General features: G+C 43.7%; 1 protein-coding gene across 1 annotated transcript in view; it reads left to right on the forward strand.

Moving 5' to 3' along the window:
• Positions 1 to 10,408: 10,408 nt before the first annotated feature.
• gna11b (guanine nucleotide binding protein (G protein), alpha 11b (Gq class)) overlaps positions 10,409 to 22,072 on the forward strand; it is a 48,825-nt gene continuing 37,161 nt past the window's right edge. Inside the window, exon 1 of the mRNA XM_080836666.1 lies at positions 10,409 to 10,996. Within this exon, the coding sequence (XP_080692792.1) occupies positions 10,861 to 10,996 (136 nt within the window). The 5' untranslated portion in view covers positions 10,409 to 10,860. The remainder of the gene's footprint in view (positions 10,997 to 22,072) is intronic.

Here is a 22,072-nt window from a genome sequence, read left to right on the forward strand (position 1 = left end):
TATTAACTTTCCACCACTTGTGAGTCATTGGTGATATCATTCATTGAGTTCATATTGACGTGAATCAATCAATTGCACCCGCGAGTTGGATAGAATGAGCCCGGTCTGCTCAAATACAAAAGCTACCATTAACGTGGAGTTGCCCAAACACCATTGTATTTACAAGCACTGACAACATACACACGATTCTCTCGCCGTTAACCTCTCATCTTTGAATAATGTAACTCATAAACACATCGTTTTGGCCGTCATAAAAGATGTGTTAATAAACAAACTTTTGTATAATGTGATCTCTCTTTTTCGCCACTGGTACTGAATTGCCGTGATTGTTTGGAGAGAATGTGGTAATTCACGAACAAATACGTCCATATTCATTTTCTGCCACTTGTGAGTCATGGTGATATCTTTCATTGAGTTCATATTGACGTGAATCAATCAATTGCACCCGCAAGTTTGATAGAATGAGCCCGGTCCGCTCAAATACAAAAGTTAACATTAACGTGGCGTTACCTTGTGGCCAGCACCATTGTATTTACAAGCATTGGCAACATGATGAGATTCTCTCGCAGTTTACCTCTCATCTTTGAATAATGTAACTCATAAACACATCGTTTTAAAGCCTGTCGCAGTCATTAAAAGATGTGTCAATAAACGAACTTTTGCGTCATGTCTTTTTCGCCACTGGTAGGCTACTGAATTGCCAACATTTGTATTTTGTGTAACACATGTATTCATAACATCAAGCCTTTCGCCCACTACACTTTCATGCTCCGGTAAGTTTTTTCCTTTGTCCTGCTGCAATAAATACGCTTACTTCACTCAAAATAAATCTACAGTTCTGGCGTCAATTTGCTTTGCAACATGCACAATCCTTAGGGAACCTAAGGAACCGTAAATCAAAACTTGTCTAAAACAAGTCCCTTGTGTAAATTACGTGCTTACGGCTCTGTGTCTAAAACTACCCTAAATTGGCCTTTAATTGCCACACACACACACACACACACACACACACACACACACACACACACACACACACACACTCACACACACATAAAGAAACACACACAGAACAGCTTATTGCTTATTGCAGAACAGCTTATTGCTGCTCATGTAACAATTATATCCCTCTCTCTATCTCTCTCTCTCTCTCTCTCTCTCACACTCTCTCTATCTCCCCCTACCCTCTCTTCTGTTAGCTGCACTGAGGCATGTAATGCAGACAAGCAAACATCAGCCACAAGCTTTGGCCAGAATACCTCCCAGAATGCCCTGGTAATGTTCTAGAATTCTCCACCAATGTTCCAGAATTTTCCAGGGGTGAGACCCTGGCCACACTGTATCCAGCCAGTTCTGTTTTCGCTGCAGATATTGTCTAGAAAATATAGGTAAGAGTGGCGTGGTCCCTGTGACATTTGTATTGGACGAATCAGCAAAAATAGAGGAAAGTACAATACACCAGGTGGAGTGTCTTGAGACCAACAGGAAACCCAGTGACATCATTAGTCTATTCAGCAGTCTTAGAGCCCTGGGGCTAATATTGGTTGCTTTTTCCATATTTTTTATATCCACTTCCTAACCGTTTCATTGTTAAGTGCCTGGCCACTTCACTGGCCTTCACAGACCTCACAATGTGATGTTTGACAGAGAGTACCCATCTAGTATCCAGCGATATTATTTTGAACAGGGAAAGAGAGTAACTTAAGTGTCATGGGGGAGCACAGGACAGGGGCTGGGTGCGAATCCTCAAATATTTCAATCTGAAGCAGATCTATCGCTGTAGAAGCTGTAACCTACACACACAAACCGTTTTCAAAAGGTCCCTCGTCAGAACAACCCCACCACAAGAACCACAACACATGATCTGTCTGGGCCAGATGGCTGGCCAGGAGCACTACATGCCAACATAATGGAGTTTGAGAGAAGCTGGCCAGGTTCCAGAGCATTTGGTGACACACTCATCGTCCCATCACTGTTTGTGTGTTTGTGTGTGTGTGTGTGTGTGTGTGTGTGTGTGTTTGTGATGAGAACATGTAGTCTGTACACCCCCATCCACCCATCACTCATCGCTTAAGATGAGTCAGAGTGGCAGAAGCCTTTTTTGTCAGATGTTCTGCAGCAATAACATATTGAGATGAACCATCTTGTTGAGTGAGTGAGTAAAGTCAGATATCTGTGGATATGCGTTCATATGACTGTGTGAGTGTGTGTGTGTGTGTGTGTGTGTGTGTGTTTGTGTGTGTGTGTGTGTGTGTGTGTGTGTGTGTGTGTGTGTGTGTGTGTGTGTGTGTGTGTGTGTGTGTGTGTGTGTGTGTGTGTGTGTGTGTGTGTGTGTGTGTGTGTGTGTGCCAGTGTGTCAGTGTGTGTTTGTTTTGTGATATAGTGCATGTCTATCTGTGTATATACGAGTGTAAGACTGTACGCCAATCACTGTGAGAGTGGCATGTCAACATATCTGTGTGTATGTGTGGGTAACTGTCTGTGTATTTGTGTGTACATGTGTGAGTGGTGTGTGTGAGAGAATCTGTGTGCGAGTTTGGACATACTTTTTATAAGTGGTACTGTATCCATGTGTGTTTGGGGTGCTTGTGAGTTTGTGTTTTTCTATCTGCGTGCACGTGCATATATGTGGGTGCATCCTTGTGCATATGTGAATATGAGTCTGTGTGCGCGTTTGTGCATGTGTGTGTGTGTGTGTGGGGGGCTTATGTGTGTGTGTCTCCTGTGGTCAGATGGTGGGGGCGCCTCCTCTCCTTCCCTCCGGAATCTGCCTGGCAGTGCGCTAATCTGAGTATATATGGTTGCCACGGGCAACAGAGGGGAGCAGACCGCTAATATGCATAGAGTGTACTGGCAGCCTCCCAGTCACCCCGACTTTGAAAGAGGGCAGAGAAGCAGTTTGAGCCAGGGAGGCGTGACAAAAACAACAACAGCGTTACAGACACTCCTCAATGCTTTTGTCTTTTCCACTCCTAAGCAATGGAGATTTTTTTTAGCTGTATTAGTATTTAATGATACAGTGTTTAAGGTGTGAGACCAATACATGCTCCAAAACACTCTCCACGATACCTCACTGGTCCATGGCCACCAACACACACACACACACACACACACACACACACACACACACACACACACACACACACACACACACACACACACACACACACACACACACACACACAGAGACCCACACACAGAGAGAAAAATAAACATTAACAGTACCAGTCAGACACACGGACACACATGCCTGGACACCACCACGCATACATACGAACACATACAAATACACACACACAGAAGCATGCATATTTACACATACACGCACAGGCTCGTGTCCTGACACACTGAGGTGAGTGAAAATAAAAGGCATGCCTTGTATGCCCCTGTCAGAGAGAAGCCCAGAGAAACATAAGGTTTGAACAAGGGAGACTAAATTCTGTTCATCTATGACTGTCCTGTGGGTATATGATGAGTGCAGAAAGGTGGGTGGGGGTCAGACAGAGAGAAGGAGTGATGGGGAGAGAGAGAAATAGAGAGAGAGAGAGAGAGACTGACAGAAAAAGAAATGGCAACAGAAAGCACACATCTTGGGGAAATTGCGTTATGCAGAAGATGACACAAGTGTCATCACGATAGTCATGCTCTTCAACATGGCTGCTTGTGTGTGTGTCGCTGTGGGTGTGGGGAAGGGAGGGTGGGTATGTGTTGTGTGTGTGTATGTGCACATCCATGTGTGTCTGTGTCAAACCATCTAACCATGGTATTGTGTTCCCTTTTGTAACGACAACCATGTTTGTGAATGTAAGTGAGTGTATGAGTCCAACGTCAGAATGTGTTTTTGTCTCTCTCTCTCTCTCTCTCTCTCTCTCTCTCTCTCTGTGTGTTTGTAAGAGGTTTTGCGGTGATAAAGTCTGGCATCTTCCCTTCATATGGTGAGCAGTGTCTCTCTCTCACTCTGTTATCTTTCTCACATAATCTTTTTCGCTCCATGCCTATCCCTCCTGGTCTGTTTTTCACAGCTTGGCTTTTCACATCCATTGCACCACTCCAAATACATACGGAGTGTTTATATTTCTCTCAGGGGGAAGAATTTCACTGCCTGGAGCATGGAAAACAATAATAAAGATGAATAAAGGAATATAATCATATCAGTTTGTTAGTGCATGCTTGCTTTCGTGTGTGTGTGTTTGTGAAGGATCTCTTAACTTCTGTGGACTCACACCCAGAATGTTCAGTGCAGACCTGTTGAAGGTCTCCCGTTTTCTTTAAAACAAACAAACATTAACTATTTTAGACACGGTTCATAACTGGTTTCAATATGTGGCTAGACACAGATAGACGGGGGTATGAGGTACCTTATTTTCCCATGCATTCACATGTTTCTGTTCAAGTAGCATTACTTCAACTTATTTTACGCAGTGGTTCAAGAGACTACAAATAACTCACGTAATTCGAGGTTTCCTGACAGACTCAGTCGTGCGTGTAGCCTACAGCGCACTTCACTTGTTGCATGCACCTTTGACATCAGCGCAGTTTCAACAGATGAATGAATGACAGAACGACGTCCGCCCAGTGCCCCCTTCTGTTTACAAACTTCAAATAACCGAAGCGTCGGAGCGTGGACAAAATAGTATCGCTAGTGGCTCTCACAGCAGGCTTTTATGGCAAACATCACTTTAAGCGACAGTTGAAATTTGAATGCGGTTTAATTTGTAATGTGTCCAGAGATTAATGTGAGGTTATATCATTCACGTTTCAACTCGCAGACAATAAAACTCTGAGAGATGGCAACAGATCATCCTTGATGTTCTTTGTCACAGAAAGAGGAGTGTTCTTTTCTTGTGTTATAGTTCCACCTGCTGGTTCATTTTTAAATCGACTGACTGCTAACCTTCGGCTTGGTTTTTACATGGACATATAATTTTGCAGTATATTTGTTCGCCCCAAGTTCAATGGAGGATTGCAATGTTAAAATGTTTTACTTTGCTTCTTCGCCATCGGAGCAGGTCATATTGAAACAAGCTAGAACATCATAAGCTATTCTCAGGCTAAGTTATGTTTAAAACCCCCGGCTGACTGATTATTCTTTGTTGTGTTTACTTTATTTTTCTAAGGCAATCGGTTTCCTTAATTCCTTTAAGTAAACAGCACTATTTAGTGGAGTCACATTAACTTGGTTTGTATGAGTAGCTAACACTTAGAAATTAAAAGTTACATTTACTTACATTTTAATGTAGGATAAACTCAAATCAATCAATTTTTAAGTAAACATAGTATAGACATTAAGCAGGCTAGCCTAAACCTAACTTGGAAATTCAAGTTAAAATATAGCTGCAAGCAGCGATGGCGGTTTCCTCCTCCAGACATTGCGAACTAGGGGAAAATGTATTTTTGTGACAATCTGTCACTGTAAAGAAAAATCCATGCTGCAGACTTGCCAATGGGATATTACATTTCAAATGCATTACTTTGAAGATCCTCAAGGGCCATGGCTTCAAGCTAAGAGTGAGAAGGGGTGTGGTCATCCCTAAATTTCCTTAAATGTTGTGTGTGTGTGCTTGCACGTGTCAAAGGAGCCTGTCCCTGTCCCTGTGTGTGTGTGTGTGTGTGTGTGTGTGTGTGTGTGTGTGTGTGTGAGAGTGTGTGTGAGAGAGAATCTGGAGCGCACACGCGCGCAAGACCAGAGGGGCAGGGGCAGAGAGGCAGACTTGAGAAACACCCTAGCAATTAGCCATGAATGCGTATTTCAAATATTCACCAAAAATCTACTTTTCATCTTACAGTCAAATTTTTTTCAGATTTGTGTTCTAAACATTCTCAAGTGTCTTCACATGAACTTGTAATTCAATCAGAGTATCACTTTTTGACCTGTTGATGTGTAAAGCATTGTTTTAGCGTTAACAATCTATCCAATTTGCTTTATATCAATCATTTTTCAAGATATGAAGTTGCCTTTGCACATGGCGACATGTTGTAGTGTCTTCCAGTGACATATCAAGTTTGGTGTTGATTTGTCAATGATTCGCCAAGATATGACCTCACTTCCTGTTTGGCGACTTTTCTGCTGAATTTGAGTGGCTGTACCGGACAAACGGTTGTGAGGATCAAAATTCTAAAAAGTAACTTTTGTGAGGCTAGGTCTGAAGATCATCTCTTGTGATTTTGAAGAAGATTTGCCAAAAATTGTAGGAGGAGTAGGCTTTCAAAGGTTTTTGATAAAACCGGAAATAGCAGAAAATCTATATAACCGGAAATTGACGCCATGGGGTGGGTTTAATTCCTCATTTTTGAAAATGGTACCTCATTTTTGAAAATCGGTTATACGGTTCAAAGTTGCGTGTGTTACAAAAGTCCAACTTTGACCTGTTGGTGGCGCTAGAGTGGTCTAATGAGAGCCATGAAACTTGGTGTGAATGAAGAAGGGACTGTCCTTAATGAGTGTGCCAAATTTCAGAAAAAGTTACCATATGGTTCTAGGGGCTGCCATTGACTCCCATTGCAGCAACATAATAATAATAGGAAAGCCTACAATAACAATAGGTTACCTCCTACCGGAGGAAACCTAATTAACTTAACTTGTTCAAGGCAACCGGTTTCCTTGATTCCTTTAAGTAAGATCAACTTATCAAATTATATAAATTATATTATGTAGATCTCAAATCTCAGTGTAGCCTACTCCTTCAGTCTGCCATTATCATCACATAGACTACCGACATCGCTACTGTAAATTATGATAATACATATCATTGCGTTGTTTTACCACAAGGGGGAGTGGAAAGCCTATATTTAGGGTCTCCTTACCAATGGTTAAACGACTTTCTCGATACGGAATTCATGTTCTTTCTCATCTCACAGCTCTTTCTACAAACGTTCAGCTTGAAGCAACCACGATTCCTGAAAGATAAATGTCCCATGCATGGTTCAATTTACTTTATCATAACATAAACAGAGTCTGACCTGAACAACACCATGGCCTAACAAATAGCCTACTAATACATTAATATTTCACAATGCTATCATTTTGTCTTCTAGCTATCTTCACTTACGTATTCTAAACCACTGTTCCCACACAAAATAAGATATGGTCGCCTTCCAGTCTGTGTAGAAGACTTTTTAACCTATTGCAAAATACATCCATGCACTTTAGGACATTTTGCTTGTTTGTACATAGAGTTGTTATAAACACAAACGATATTTCAATGTGCTATACAGTACAATGTAGCAGACTTTAATATGAATTTGAGGTTAAATCAGGTAGGAATGTGTCTGTAGATAGCCTAGTGTGTTAGGGTATCAATGTTAATAGCTTTGAGAATGTTATAACTGAATGTACTTGTTTTAAAACATGGTTCACTGTTACACGCAGACTACTGTTACACTAGGATGTCAAGTACAGTTGTGGGTAACTAGCTGTAAAATAAACTTTAACAAAATACATGGTTCATATTTTTTGTTATTGCAATAACATTGCCATTTGTGTCATGGCCGTTAGGCTCGACACAGCCTTCGTGGTGATAAGAGTTTATTCAGAGTCATCCAGAGACCGATAAAAGGCTAACGGAAAACTAAACTGACTGGAGTATAACAGTTAACTGAGCAAGGAACAAAATACACAACGCAAAGAAGATCTTTAGGATAAACAGAAACAGTCCATGATAGGAATCAAAACTAAGGGAAAAAACTCTTGGCAACCAAAAATGCCTAGACCTTGAAAATAGGAAAGAGCAGGAACAAAAATTGGACTTCATAGACCGGAGCTTGATGCAGCGACAGGGACAAACACGGAGTTGAGTCCATACAAGACGAGACCAGACAATAACTGAAGGGAGTGAGGAGACTAAAAAGTGTGGTATAGGGAATGACAGGTGTGCATGATTAGGGAATTGGGGGACTGGGAATGTGATTGAGGGAGGTGAGTTGAATCAGGAGGGGGCATGGCAGTAGCAGGGTTCAGCGCTCGCATGACACCTTGCGTACCTTTCAAATAAATTATACAATCAATAAAAACCCCAATTTCTTTTCCAGAATGGCAACTTATTGAAGAATCATGATTGAAGTCAATTGAATGAAACTGAAAGGTCCTTGGTGAGTCCATCCCATGGAGCAAACTATTGGAGGACTTAAAAATATCTAAGACGTGTCCATGGAGATGCCTTATCTGATGGTTGATCAAGCTTTTCACTCTCGTACTAAATATGATGGTGGCATCGCTCAAGCCAGACTCCAACTCTTGTTGGTCCAGAACTTAACCCTTCAAAAACACATCGACCTTATCGATACCCTCAGCACATGTTCGACTCTACAGGGAGCATGTAGGCAGTGTGTATTGTTGCATATCTATGCATACATGCTCCCTGTAGAGTCTGCCACGGATGTCATTAGCAGCAGATGCTTATTAGTTTTAGTGATTGGTTACAACATGTTTACAGGCACAGGATTTGTTTTAACTAGTAGAATTTCATGTAGGTTATATCCAATATCTTATTTAAAAACCCACAAAGTAATTTTTTTGACAGTGTAGAACACTATACTTTTAGAATTTTCCAATGAAATACAGGAGGTCCTTTTAGTATTTTTTTCTTTGAATGCACTGTACTTACTGTGTCTGTATCATCCGCGCCGTGGAGTATTTTGCTCACAATGATGTCAGCCAGCTTTTGAAAGGGGGGTATTTGAATATGAATGTTAGTTTGTGTTGATTAATTTAGTTTTAAAGTTTGCGAGTTAGGGCCCTACAGTGTGTGTAAAATGACTTTTGTATGTAGGGCCCTAACTCGCATCCTTTAAACCTAAATTAGTAGGAGCACTTGTTATATAAGAAATTATATCAGCCTTAAAGCGCACTCTTTGTCACTTGGAATATTTTTTAACCCAGAAAAAAAATGGATGGATGGGTAGACAGCCAGGCAGACAGACAGACAGAGAAACAAGAACCATAACATGCACATCAATATCGGGAAACACTGCTTATGTATCTTACTAACTGTATCAAGAGCTGTATCATCATTGCAACTCCAAAAGCATTTTTGGTTTCTGACAAAAAAAAGTATTTACTGCCCCATTAAGGATTGTTCTCTGACAGCAAGTGATGGTCCCTTTTCTCTCTGAGTGTGGCTGTATGAAGAAATAACCTTGTCATTCATTTAGAGCCAGGCCTAAATCCCCATGACTGAATTAAAGAGGTGGATGCACGACAGGATTTTTACACATTCAGCAATTTGCTGAGCAAGTTCTCTACCGAGCACGTTGCATTGGTGTTTTGTGGCTTATTATGCCTGACAGTCAGCCGGAAGTTTGATAAGAATCAACGGTGGTTTTGTGGTCCCTCTAGCGGTCGACTGCTGTCATATTTCCTCTCAGTCCTATGATATCCACACGATGTCACTAGCGCTACGCCTACTCACAATTGCGATGTGCTGTGATTTCAATTTATGCAAATAAAAGTCAAATGATCCGTTTACCCAAATTGAGTCCTAGAAAGCTGTTCTTACTCTCACTGTTAGCTGTCTTTATCGCCACTGACTTCCCGTAATGTCCATTTTACATTCTCATATCATAGCCTACTGTCTTAACGGCACTACAGAAAGTAATCGACTAAGCAGAGCATTAAGCTCAGACAGTATAAATCTCCCCCTACAGTGCCAGTTTGCAAAGGTGATTGCGTGGATCATTTCCCAACCCTTTACTGTGAGTTGGCATCTAACAGTTTTGCCTTTCCCTGCAGTATCCCATACATGCAACAATGCAAGTGTAACAGTGATTGGACATACAAAATGTAGGTGTGTGCTTTTCAGGTGTAATTAGCTCGCTCGACAACATCGTTCTTTCACTGGAATATTATTGACACGCCCAGACTCCGAAGCGGAGTTTGACCGAAGTACTAGGCTAGTGCTGTCGACCAAACTTGACAGTTCTTGGAATCCGCCTCCAGACCGACCCCAATTCCCGCCTCTTTCGCTCCCATTAGCCAGCATTTCACCCGAGCCCTGCACAAAATCCATTCTTTTCCTCCTGTCACTCACCGCAGTTGCCTAGTATCGTTGAACATCACACTAGACTGTGCTACACTGTTTTCCACAGGAGGAAGAGACGCTGTCATCTGCAAAAAAAGTGGCAGAAACCATTCTAAAAATCTAAAGCCCATTTGGCATTTCACGCATTTTTAGGTAGTAGCACGTATGTCATCATCGCCGCCTTGGTATTTGCGCTGCAGTGACATAAGAAGGCTTCTTTGGGAAATAAGGCCGCAGTTTTGCGAATGACCACTTTTATTTGTATCGAATCAGTTACGACTCGGTAAATGAGTGAGCTGTGCCTTCTATCAAGACAGCAGTGCGACGTATTCTGCCCATTTTGTTGCTAAGGAGCAGAAGCTCTTCTCGGTTTGAAGGGTTCTGGACAGCGCCGAAAAGGTAGTCACGGATGTCGCGACAGTCCAGTTTGTCCCGTTGCCACCGGGACCCGTGTTGGTGAGCGCTCAAGACTGAAAGCCGCGGATCTGGGGGAGTGTCAGTGAAACGAACGAGAGGAAAGCCTGCCCTGGATTTCAATCATTTGCGAGATAAGGCCCGAACGCAGAGAGAAGGGACAGGGCCTGCTCCTTCGCCTCCTCCGCTTCGACGCTACCCCCTCATTCCCCGTTTCCTCCGTGATTTGCTAGGATCCGCACTCGGGTGAAGTTGGATACATTTCGGCGAGGACTTACTTGAGAGCGAGGCCCCCTGGACCCCCTCCCCCACTCCCTTGCAACCCCCTCAATCCATCTATTTCCCCAATTTTCAAGCGAGGATTGGGATTCCACAACCATCCGAGGTCCGTGTGGTTTAGTCCCGTCGAAGCCGGGCTCTCCAAACCAGGGGGATGACTTTAGAATCTATGATGGCTTGCTGCCTGAGTGAAGAGGCGAAGGAGTCGAAACGAATCAACGCAGAGATCGATAAGCAGCTTCGCCGAGACAAGCGAGACGCCAGGAGGGAATTGAAATTACTTCTTCTCGGTACGGTGTCATTTTGTAATATAATATTATCTGTGTTTGCTTTGAAAGATCCTGTCGATCGTGGTTATATAGCTAGGTAGCGTTAGCCATTTAGAATCCTGGCTAACATTTATGATGTAGGAGCTAACAGCTAGTTTACGCGCTAGCCTGCTAGCGAAACATCTGTAGACAGATTGATAGCCAGCTGGCTAGGCGCAAGCTAAGTTAGCTGGCTTGCTTTTTATGGTCCTGACAAGCTAGCCTAGCGGTAGCTAACCACTACATTTCTGTCGGCCGAAATGGAGGGCCTCAACCTTTAGCGGAGAACTCACTTAAATCTGGAATGGGCCAATCCACATAATAGATTGTTAATTGAGTTTTCTATTTACATTGTATGTGCATATTGTTGCTGTGTTTTCTTTTTAGCTAATTCGTTTTTACAATTAATGTAGCGAATCTTGCTGTCTAATGACTTATGAGCTAGCTCAGATTGTCTACAGTTAGCCTGCTGGCTAAGCGATGTTGAAGACGGTGCTTGCAGTGGTTGTAAATCAGTTGGACCCATTTTTGAGGGCCGCAGATAATGATCTAACGAGATTACTTGTCCACAACGAACTGCCCTTCTTGTCACGGCAGATGGCTCACTATGCCAGTTTTCTTGTGCGTGGGATGTTTAACTAACGTTAACGTTATAAAAGGGTTAGTGCAAACCATTCACATAAAGTACTTGATACGTCTGATATTGTTTTTTTATAACTATAATTTAACAATTATTTTCAATAAGTTTCTCATTTATATGTCTGAACTATAATGTCAAGATCGCAAGTTATCGCCAAGGAAGTAACGTTGACGTTTGTCGTATAACGTTAAATCCAGTGCATTGGTCATCTCCAATGTTTCAGCCCATCATGAAATACTTAATCTTGTTACAGGTAAAACGAGGCAGATACTTTTGCCAAATGTAAATGTAGTCAACACCGCCGTACTCTTTAGATGACAAAATAATGTATGGCAAGAGTACGGACTGTAGTTAACGTTACCTCATCTAGGCAGACTTCTTCGGTCATTGGTGGTTGGCCTCATTTATTCTGACTGCCGAAGAGGTTGATCAGTGAATGAAAACTATTCCATTATTTCGAACCGATGTATTTTAGCCCATTCATCTTTTAAAGTGCTGCAATTTAGTCTTGTGTTTTTGATTCATGTAAAGTGTACCTCGCAGTCTCGCTAAATAGTACAGATTTTAGACCCCCTCACTCAGTCCCCCAAAACAAGCACTTAAAATGTAATGTGCCCCAATGATTGAAAATAACCATCTCTCCAAGCTCTTAGTTGGCACTGGAAGAGAGATAATGTAGGTCAACACAGTCAGTTCGTTTCTTTGTTCTGGGTGAAGCCGTCTCCAGAGGCCCGCAGTGAAATGGGAACCAAGGAAGGGCTGGTGCCTCGGCCAGGAGTAGAGCGCCGTTATGGGGCTGGAAAGGCCTTGATGGGAAGTTTGGGTCTTGACAGTGGCTGGAGCCCCGCTGTCCTGGCCGTGATGGGCAGTTAGTGTGTTTGCCTTACACACACACACACACACACACACACACACACACACACACACACACAGTGTTGATGCTTATGTGGGTTTGCACATTTGGGTATCAGAGCTGGACAGCCTTTCCAATCATTTCCTATTAGTCACCAGCTCTGCACCGCATTACAGAGGCCTGCAGATAAGTAACACACAGACTTGCGCGCACCACATTTGCGCACACACTTGCAGTGCTTATAAGGGGGAAAAAGATTAAACTCCAGGAGGGTGTTGACTTTTCTCTGGACTCATTTTAAAACTGTCATATTCAGCATATGAACCCAGTACACTAACTGCACCCTTCCACCAACCCCAAGCAGGGGACCCACAGCTCCTAACCTTCCCACCCCCACGCCCCCCTCACAAACGCACCCCTACAGTGTTAACACGCACTCTTCAAGGCTTTTTTTGTACTAGCTCTTCCTCTGAGAACAGACATTTAGGTCGTCTGCTGTTTAACAGCCTCAAGAGCAGGAGGGAGGAGGGAGGAACTGCACCCTCTGTGGGGTGGTTTGTGGGGGGTGTGAGGGCCAGTTGGCACCCAGAGAATACTGTAATGCCCCCATCACACCCCACACACTAACTTCCTGATAGACTAGATCTATTGTGTGTGACGTATAACAAATAGAGCCTCATCAGCAGTGCTACCAGCGCTACCTGAACCAAGAGAGATAGTGAAGGCAGGTAGTGATCACTGTGTGCGATTGAGTGTGTGTGTTTTCGTTCATGTGGACCCTTTCTGTTCCTTCACACTTAACTCCCCCCGCCCCAATTGCATTCCCCTCTCTGCCTCATTTCCCTCCTCCCCTGGCAATGTTCAGGGTGTGAGTGTCGCTGCCTCATCCTGTTACCGGCGGATCCTAAACGAATTAAGAGTGTCTAGATCAGGGTCGGGATTAGCTTTGGATTTAGCTGGCTTTATGAGTCAGATATGGGCTTCAGAGTCAGACTCACTTCTGTGTCCAGGTACAGCCACTGCACTCAAAGCAATGCGTCATTTCTGCCCCTTTTCATCCTGTAGAGTTGTGTTTGTTTATTCACTTATTTTCACAAATATCCATGCCTTCCTCCAACCCTGTTTTGATGTGTAGCTTCTGTTGGACATCTGTGCTAGGCTAGGCTCTGGTTAGATGTGAGAGATTTGCCATGACCAACACCCACACCACCCACCCACCCAGACACACACCTGTTGTAATGAGTGTTGTTTTCCTTGCCGTGAGGTGTGTGTATACCAGCTCCCTGTGTTCGTGATAGTGATGATTTTTAGCTGTTTTATTTTCTGACAGGAAGACCCATAGTTTGGGTAATTCCATGTCAAAGCAACACATTTTAGAAATAATTCAGACCATCCTGGAATTGCTTCATACTTTATGTTAATAATGTCATTGTACCCAACAACTAGTGTGCAAAACTTGACTCGACTGGCATCATCTTCAGTTTCTGTGATCTAGAGGCTATAAAAAGTGTTGCTTAAAATGACAGTCATTACTTTTGAACTATTCATGCAAGAAGATTGAAATTTAGTTGCATAGTACTAAGATGTTATGAGGTATATGAGGTTATTTAGAAATCCCAAAGATATGATTTTCAATAATGTCAAAAATACAGTCACTTCACTAACACTTGCATGCAGGACTAATATTTTAAATGATTCGTAATGATCTCACCTTTTGCGCCAAGTGCGCTATGCTAACGTCTGTTTAAAACATACCATCAAATACCGTATACCCCAGTGAAATGTCAGGAAGTTATGAAAAAATAGATACCGCCCAACCAAGTCTACCATGTTTTAATATAAACAAAAATGCTGTTTTAAGTCATATGTTATTATATATACAGATTCTACCATTAAACCTGTCAATCAATACAAATTGTCATGGTTCAATAATGTAATTGTAGGCTAATGGATCAAGAATCGTCTACCAGTGATGGAGCAAACTGCTGTGAAATCAGGAATCTGGGCGATACAGTTGGTAGGAAAAATGCTGATCGCGTGTAGGACCAAAAGTGGTAGATGGGCAACATTCATGCAACATCAGGGGAGGAACAAGATGTACAAATAAAATGTATGCCTCCTCATGGTCTCTAAGACTTACAGTTAGCCTAGGAGAGAGGATATCTGTTGGATTGCTCTTGTGCATATCCTGAAGATCATTGATGCCCCATTTACACCAAATGACAGGCAGTGTAAACTTCCACAGTATTTGGAAAAGGACATCAGTACATTGTAATAGTGCATACACTATTTTTTTTTAAGCTTGGACATAAAATACACATGAATTAATTGATGCAGTTCTATATAATAGTATGCCTCTGTATTTAGCACTTTCTTTTGTAGTAAAACATGGCATCTTTTGATTTCTTAATAAATATAATGGTTCAAGGTACCAATTTCATAGTTAGTTCATTAACTGCTTAAACCATGCTCTTTCCAGTTATTGTTTTTATGGTAGATTGTGACATACATGGGCAATATGCACATGAAATGTAGGCGTGAAACGATATAATTTTTTCATTTGTAATGCGTCAAAAATCAGTTGACATGCACTAAGTTGCTATGAAAGTACTATATTATATTATAGTATTATATATGAAAATCAAATAGATGTTATGGTTCAGTCAAACGAACAAAGCAAAGCGAAATGGTCAGTAGGAGTAGGAGGCCTCTTGATTTCAAATGGAATGACCCAAATGACACTTGAATGTAAATCATCACTGAGGTGTGTGTGAATGCATCCAACGATTTGTGTACGCCGTTGGGGTTCTGCTGTACTTATAATGGTATTGTAGTTTGAATCTGAGAGCAGGCTGATCTTCGTCCAGTCATTTTGGGTTGAGAGACTGCCATTGGTGCCCTGTGGTTGGTGAGTGCAGAAGCTGCTTGTTCAAGCCTGCAGAATAACCTATGTATGGCATGCCAAATCCTGTCGTTGGCATAGTGGGCACACATGGTATTCACCCCCACCGGCCCCCACACTCTTTATAACCCTCGTAAAGTCCCCTGCCCACCCCTGACCTCGTAAAAACAGCCCTGTTGTCCTCTGCCTCAACCCCCCCTCTCTAGACTCTTTAAGCCCTCAGCAATGTTAGTGTTTGCCCCTGAAGCCCCATGTGGCAGAAGCTCACTTTGAAAACCCCACTGTGTCTCCCTTTTGTTTTCTCCCCGATTCTCGTGCCATGTTGAAAGGAGACCAGTCTGACCAAACCCAAATGCTGTTGATTACCGAAGGCAGTGATTTCAACAAGCATCTGTTTCCTTTCCAACTTTATAACTCCACACATCTTCTGTGGCAGTGTAGTCGTGTTGGCAGCACTGCGCATACATACAGTGTGCAACACCCAACTCGCGTACCTCTGTCTCCTTATAGCCTATATAAACAGATGCTTGTAAGACAACTTCTCAAACTCATTACCTACCAACAGAGCCAGAGGGTGCTACATTTTCTTTCCCCATGAGCGCTTTCTTTTCCTTCACTGCACAGAGACTCCAAATCAATACACATTTATATATTTATAAGTCCTTTTTTCCCCTGCTAAGGCTGCCGCCAACTGAAGAGTAAGACGACACTCTGTGCTCATGCGGAACTTCCTAAAGTTTGGCTGAACAGCAAAAAAATGTCCACCTCTATTCACTATAAAGCTGGGCAAAAACCCTAATGAGTTCAACATTGTCACCTAGTCTCAAGCCCTGATCACTAAGACGTTAGATCTGGGCTGGATTGGGATTGGGATCACAGACTGAGTAGTGTCCTGGATTATAAACCAATATACTTCCTGTGAAATGCAGCGGAAAATCTCCTCACGGTCTTCTAGATGCACGTTATATGTGCACACTCCTTATATGTGCTCTGCCCAGCCCAGCCCAGCCCAGTTCAGCTCAGCCCAATCACAAAAACCCATTGAAATGACTGACATCCTAAAGACCTTATCCCTGCATTGAAGCTTAGCAGGGTTGAATTTAAGGTGAAATGTGTCCCTGTAAAGTTAAGGGTATATGCATCAAACATCAGAATCAATGCTGTTGGTTTGATTCAACAGACTTAGCTGATTTTGCACCTCACAACCCTTGATGGTATGCCAGGTGATTGCCCTTGTCAACTTAGTCTCCTTAAGGTGTGTAAATACCGTAGGGCAAGAGGAGACATTGCTGTCATTGGAGATTAATTAAACAGTGGCCCCTCCAAGTCTCTCCGTCCTTCAGTAATCTCCCCCCCTTCCTAACGGATGGTTCCGGATGGTTGCCGCTGGTGGACAGACACCGTGTTTCTTCCCGCCAGCTTTGAAGTCTCAATGCTCCACTACCGCCTATCACAACTTCCCGCCACGTTTCTTCCTGCCAGCGTCGGTTATGCTGCTCTCAGTGCTCCACTACCTCCTCTTTCCTACATATCCCCACCTTCCCACGGCCCCGCAAACCCCCCCAGCCACTGTGCTATGGTAACACCCCTCCACCCCCACATGCGCCATTGGCGATGCCCCCTGGTGCTGCCCCTCAGGCCATATGAGGCCAGGGCCATGGGCTGCAGTTGTTCTGGGCTGGCAGACCCCAGCATTGCCTGTACTTGGTCAAAACAGCACAGCTTTGCAATTTTTCCGAAAGGCGGGACGGATTTGGGGGGTGGGGGGGTCGGGGCGTACTAAGAGTGAGGGTAAAGCAAGGTGGGATGGATTGCAGACCTGCCCCACCAAGTACACACACACTATCTACTCTGTCTCTGACACTTCAGAAGACACACATCAGTGGGCACTCGACAGGTTGGTACCATGTACAGTCCCTGAGCCAACAGCACCGTAAGAGGGGGGGTCCTCCTACTCTTGTCACTTTTTTGGTCTCCTTTTCCTTCCACTGCTACACCTCTGCTGAAGGCAGGAGGGAAAAATAAGGGGAGGGGAGAGCATGTTAGAAATGACCTCCCCACTGTTCGTCTGCGCTGCACCATTTGCCATAACAGGGTTTTTCCTGTATAGAGAAAATTTGGGCGCACGCCGAAGCCGGTTTGCCGAGCGCCGTTTTGCCGAGCGCCTAAAGGCAAAAAAAAAAAAATCATCTATGCGATGCAATGCCTGTCAGGGAATAGGTTCTCAATAGTATGTTTCAAGAGTCCTACAGCCGAATTATCGTTCTACTTTGAGCAGTAAACGAGTTAAGTGTGTCTTCTTCTTGGCTGATCATCACGCAACTGTGAGTTGCGCGAATGGACAGAGCGGCCAGCTGCCAATCACTCAATCTGCGTATGCCATCTGACTGTCAGTCGGCGGTGATTTTGAGCATAACATTCCATTTTCGTTATTCATGGCTTTCAATTTAATGAAATATCTGCTGTGTTGAGGACCTTATTGGTTTGTCTATCCGTTTGAACGAGTAACAGTAGACTCCGGGACCTCGGGAGAGGCAGACAACCGCATTCGTTTATCAATGAAAGCTCAGCTCGTTCTGAGGAGATATGTGTTGCATCTCAAATATAATTCAGGGCTCTCAAGTGTCACGCATTGAGCGTGACAGTCACTCATTTCGGTCTTTAATCACGCAATCCCGCCACACATCGTATTCTCACGCTGAAAAAAAACTCTAGGCTATCTAATGTGCCGCAGCGCACAAACATGACCTGGCCGTGCTGCCCTCACCATGGAAGAACCAAGCACGTCTCCTCGAATCCAATGTAGTTCTGCCGTGAGGTGCCACTTATCAGCATATTTAAAAAAAAAAAAAAAGAAATGGGCTTCGCAATAGCCAATCAGAAAAAAACGTATCTTTTGTATTTGTATCTGGGTAAGATTTAATCCAGCAACCAATGAAAATAAAGCATCCTGGAATTGCGCGCGATTGATCTTCTAAAAGCTTCGTTCACCTGAGGAAACCACTGGAGCTCCGAGCATCAGTCTTCTACAAGGAGTAAGTCGTCTCCTGTTTTAATGTGGACGACAAATTCACAATGGTTTGACACAAGCGATGACAACTTGACTGCGGTTAGAGACTATTTCCCAGTTAATTACCATCCGTTTTTAATGAGTGTTTGTAGCCAACACACTTTTAGGCTACACCCTGCCTTTTCACTATAGCTTTGACTCTGAACTTCGTTAATAAATTAAATTCGAGTAGGCCTATTAAAGATATATGTAGCCTAAAATTACCATGAACTTGTTAAATAATTTTACCAGGGCACCAAAAGGCGGAGGGTGAAATGTTCACAGGCTGGTTGTGACCTCTGTACCTGACTTAAAAAAAAAAAAAAAACGAATATTTCCCGCAATTGAGTCCTCCTTGGCTTACACACATCAGCACTTTACCATAGCCTCCATTATTTCTGAAATGGTGAAAAAAAACGACATAGATATCTACTTATAAGCTGTCACAGTTAACACAGTCTGTGCGCGCGAAGCGAGCACATTTTTTTGGGGGGGGAGCACCGAAGACCTTGTCTGGGAATTCCCTGCCCCTTCACTGCATTCCATTTGTTCAGTTGGTCTGGCCAACTCTCAACGGCGCTCCACTTCAGCCACCTGATTGGACAGTCCTTTAACCAATCAGACCAACGATACTATACAACGATACAACGATCGGTAATAAAGCAAACACATATTTTTTCTGTATGAATTGTTCCAGGGCAAGTTTCTGTTCTGTTTTCAAAGAAAACTTGCCTTATCGAAGTTTTGCGGTGCTTCGGCGGCCACCATGTCCAATGTTTAAAAACTCTCCGTGCAGTAGATTTTGTAACGTAGCCGTGGTAAGTTTAAATCCGCCAATGGCGCGCCAGGTAGCCAAAAGCCAGTTTGTGATTGGCTCCAAGGATTCTGGAAATCTTGAAATGAACGGGTATGCAAACTTGGCCAGACCCAGTTCTGAGGCAAAATCAATTTGGCCGGAAGAAGTGGGGCGGGACTTCCCAGACTACCGAAGACCCATTTCGACCCAGGAAAAACCCTGCATAAGTAGGCTAAATCAAACACAATATGGCCGCCCAGGAGGCAAAGGGGATGTAGAGATGGAACACACAGAGGAGAGAGGATGGAGAGCTTGAACACACGGAGGACAGAGGAGGCAAGGAAATGTACAGAGTTCGGGGAGGAGCAAAGTAGGTGGGGGGAGAGAAAGAAGTGAAAAGGAGAAGAGTGACTGGTGGTTACTGGGACAGAGGACCATACCTTGTTAGGCCTCGGTAGAAGGACTGGAGAGGAGCTGAGCCTGGACGGCAGCTTAGACTACACTGGATCTCAGCCACATCGGGACCAAATGTGAATCAGAATCTTTGCATATTCTACCCCATTCACAGCCCAGCCACATCGGGACCAAATGTGAATCAGAATCTTTGCATATTCTACCCCATTCACAGCCCAGACCCAGGCCCAGGCTCGGGCTCGGTTTGGCCTTGTCTGACCCAGAACCGGTGCTGTCTGTTAGCGTTCTACGTTGGCGAGAAAAAAAATGTCCTGTTTGGAGTCGAAAGGCAATGGTTTAAACTGTATTGAGGTAGTAGTGGGACACACACACACACACACCAGTGCAATCATACATACACTGAGCATTAAGCATAAAGCCATTGTTGATTTTGTAAGGATGAGTCTGTGTGTCAAGATGAATGCAGTAATGAGAGGGTAAGGTGATACAGATACTGTCTGGTAAACATGAGTCATTGTGGTCATGAAAGCAAAGTAGCTTGCACATTTACACTGGCATAATGACCCACCATACGCACATGAATGAAGCACACCACAATAATGCAATTGTACACACACACACACACACACACACACACACACACACACACAACAATCGACTGCATGTACACACACTCAACAGTGTCTCCTGAGATGTTGAAGTAAACTCATTTGGGCTCTTAACCAGTGACCGCCACTGCTAGTTCAGGGAACTGTGAGTCTCGCTCTCCCTCAAGGCAAACACACACCCATTCCCGTCCACACTTTCATTTTCACTTGTGGGTTTTTCTTTTTTTTTGTATGCGCATCCATACTCATCGTCTGTCACATGTGACACACACACACACACACACAGCCCTGCAAATACAAATACTTCCAGGTGATTTCCAGTGGCTTCTACTTATGAGATAATTTGTGTACTTTGATCTCTTTCCATCTCTCTTCCACCTATCTTTTTCCCACTGACCTCCCCCCTGTCTCCCTCTCTGCCTTGCTCTCTGTCATTTTTCTCCTTTCCGGTCTCTGTCCCTTTTTTTCTGTTACTCCCTCTATCTCAGTCTTTCATCATTTTATCTTGTCTGCAGTTTCTCACTCCTCCTTCCTGAACATGAGGATGCCACCTGTCACTGTGCTGTAATTGTGTGTGTGTGTCTTCGTTTGTTTGTTTGTGTGTGTGTGTGTGTGTGTGTGTGTGTTTGTGCATGAGATGCGACAGTACTGGTTTAGCAGTACACCACAGTATAATCCCCAACACATTATTGTCATATTGTCTTTTAATTAAAGGCCTTTGTTTTTGTTCGTTGAAAAGCTTCTCACATCGACCAAACAGTCCAGCCTGAGTTAAAGTTGGCCAATACTCTACCCCAAAAGTACACAACACTGCAGGAAAATCATGTAACACACACTTGCCAAACTAGTTTGCTTCATTACAGCCAATGTGGAAGGTGGTGGTGGAACGGCTTCTCAGTCCTCCTTAAGGACTAAAACCCAATTATAAAGGCCTCTGTTGACACACCGCCCCACTTTGCCCATAAATACAATGTAATGGTACTCCTGTAACATTGACAGGATACCTTACCTATATCACGGTGGTACAATGTTAGGTTTCGAGCCTGTGGTTGTCACTGTGATCATTTTTGCACACTGTGTAGTTGTGATGTGAAGAGAGATCTTGATCTCTGTCGCTCTATGTTCTGACAGCAGCCGTTGTTATATTGGTTGCATCCGGCCCAGTTCTGGCCCAGACCTGGCCTGGTACCGCATGGTGTCAGGGAGAGTCATGGAGTGCGTGCTACATGAGCGGTCTGGCTGTGTTGAGTGTTCGCTCAGGCTGGCCTGTTCCCATCCGTTTTGATCAAATAAGGCAATGTGGTCATGACTGTGCTCTTGTGACGAGCTGCTTTGACAGCTACACACACACACACACACTTTTATCTTTCCTCCCCTTTTTTGTGGCAGTCATGGGAGGATATCATTCTCTGCCTGCCTTTCCAGTGCCAGCCGGAAACACACACACACACACACACACACACACACACACACACACACACACACACACACACACACACACACACACACAATGGTTTTTATTAGCTGAGGCACCCAGGGCCATCCTGTTCTAGCACGAGAGTCCAGTGGGGTCATGACCTCAGGCAGACAGTGGTTCTATTAATACAGGAGGTGAGGGCCTGCAGGAATCAGCTCTCTGTGAGTGTGCCGGAACGAGCATAACGGGAGCGCTAATTGAGTACGTCTCCCAGGTGATGCTTATGCAAACCCACAGGGAGCACTGTCGCTCCCAATCTCACCTGGGACAGGAGGCCAGGTGAGGTGAGCAGCATAGGTGAAAAAGAAGACAGAGAGAG

The sequence above is a fragment of the Sprattus sprattus genome (assembly GCF_963457725.1).
Source record: "Sprattus sprattus genome assembly, chromosome: 4".
In the NCBI taxonomy this organism is placed as follows: Eukaryota; Metazoa; Chordata; class Actinopteri; order Clupeiformes; family Clupeidae; genus Sprattus; species Sprattus sprattus.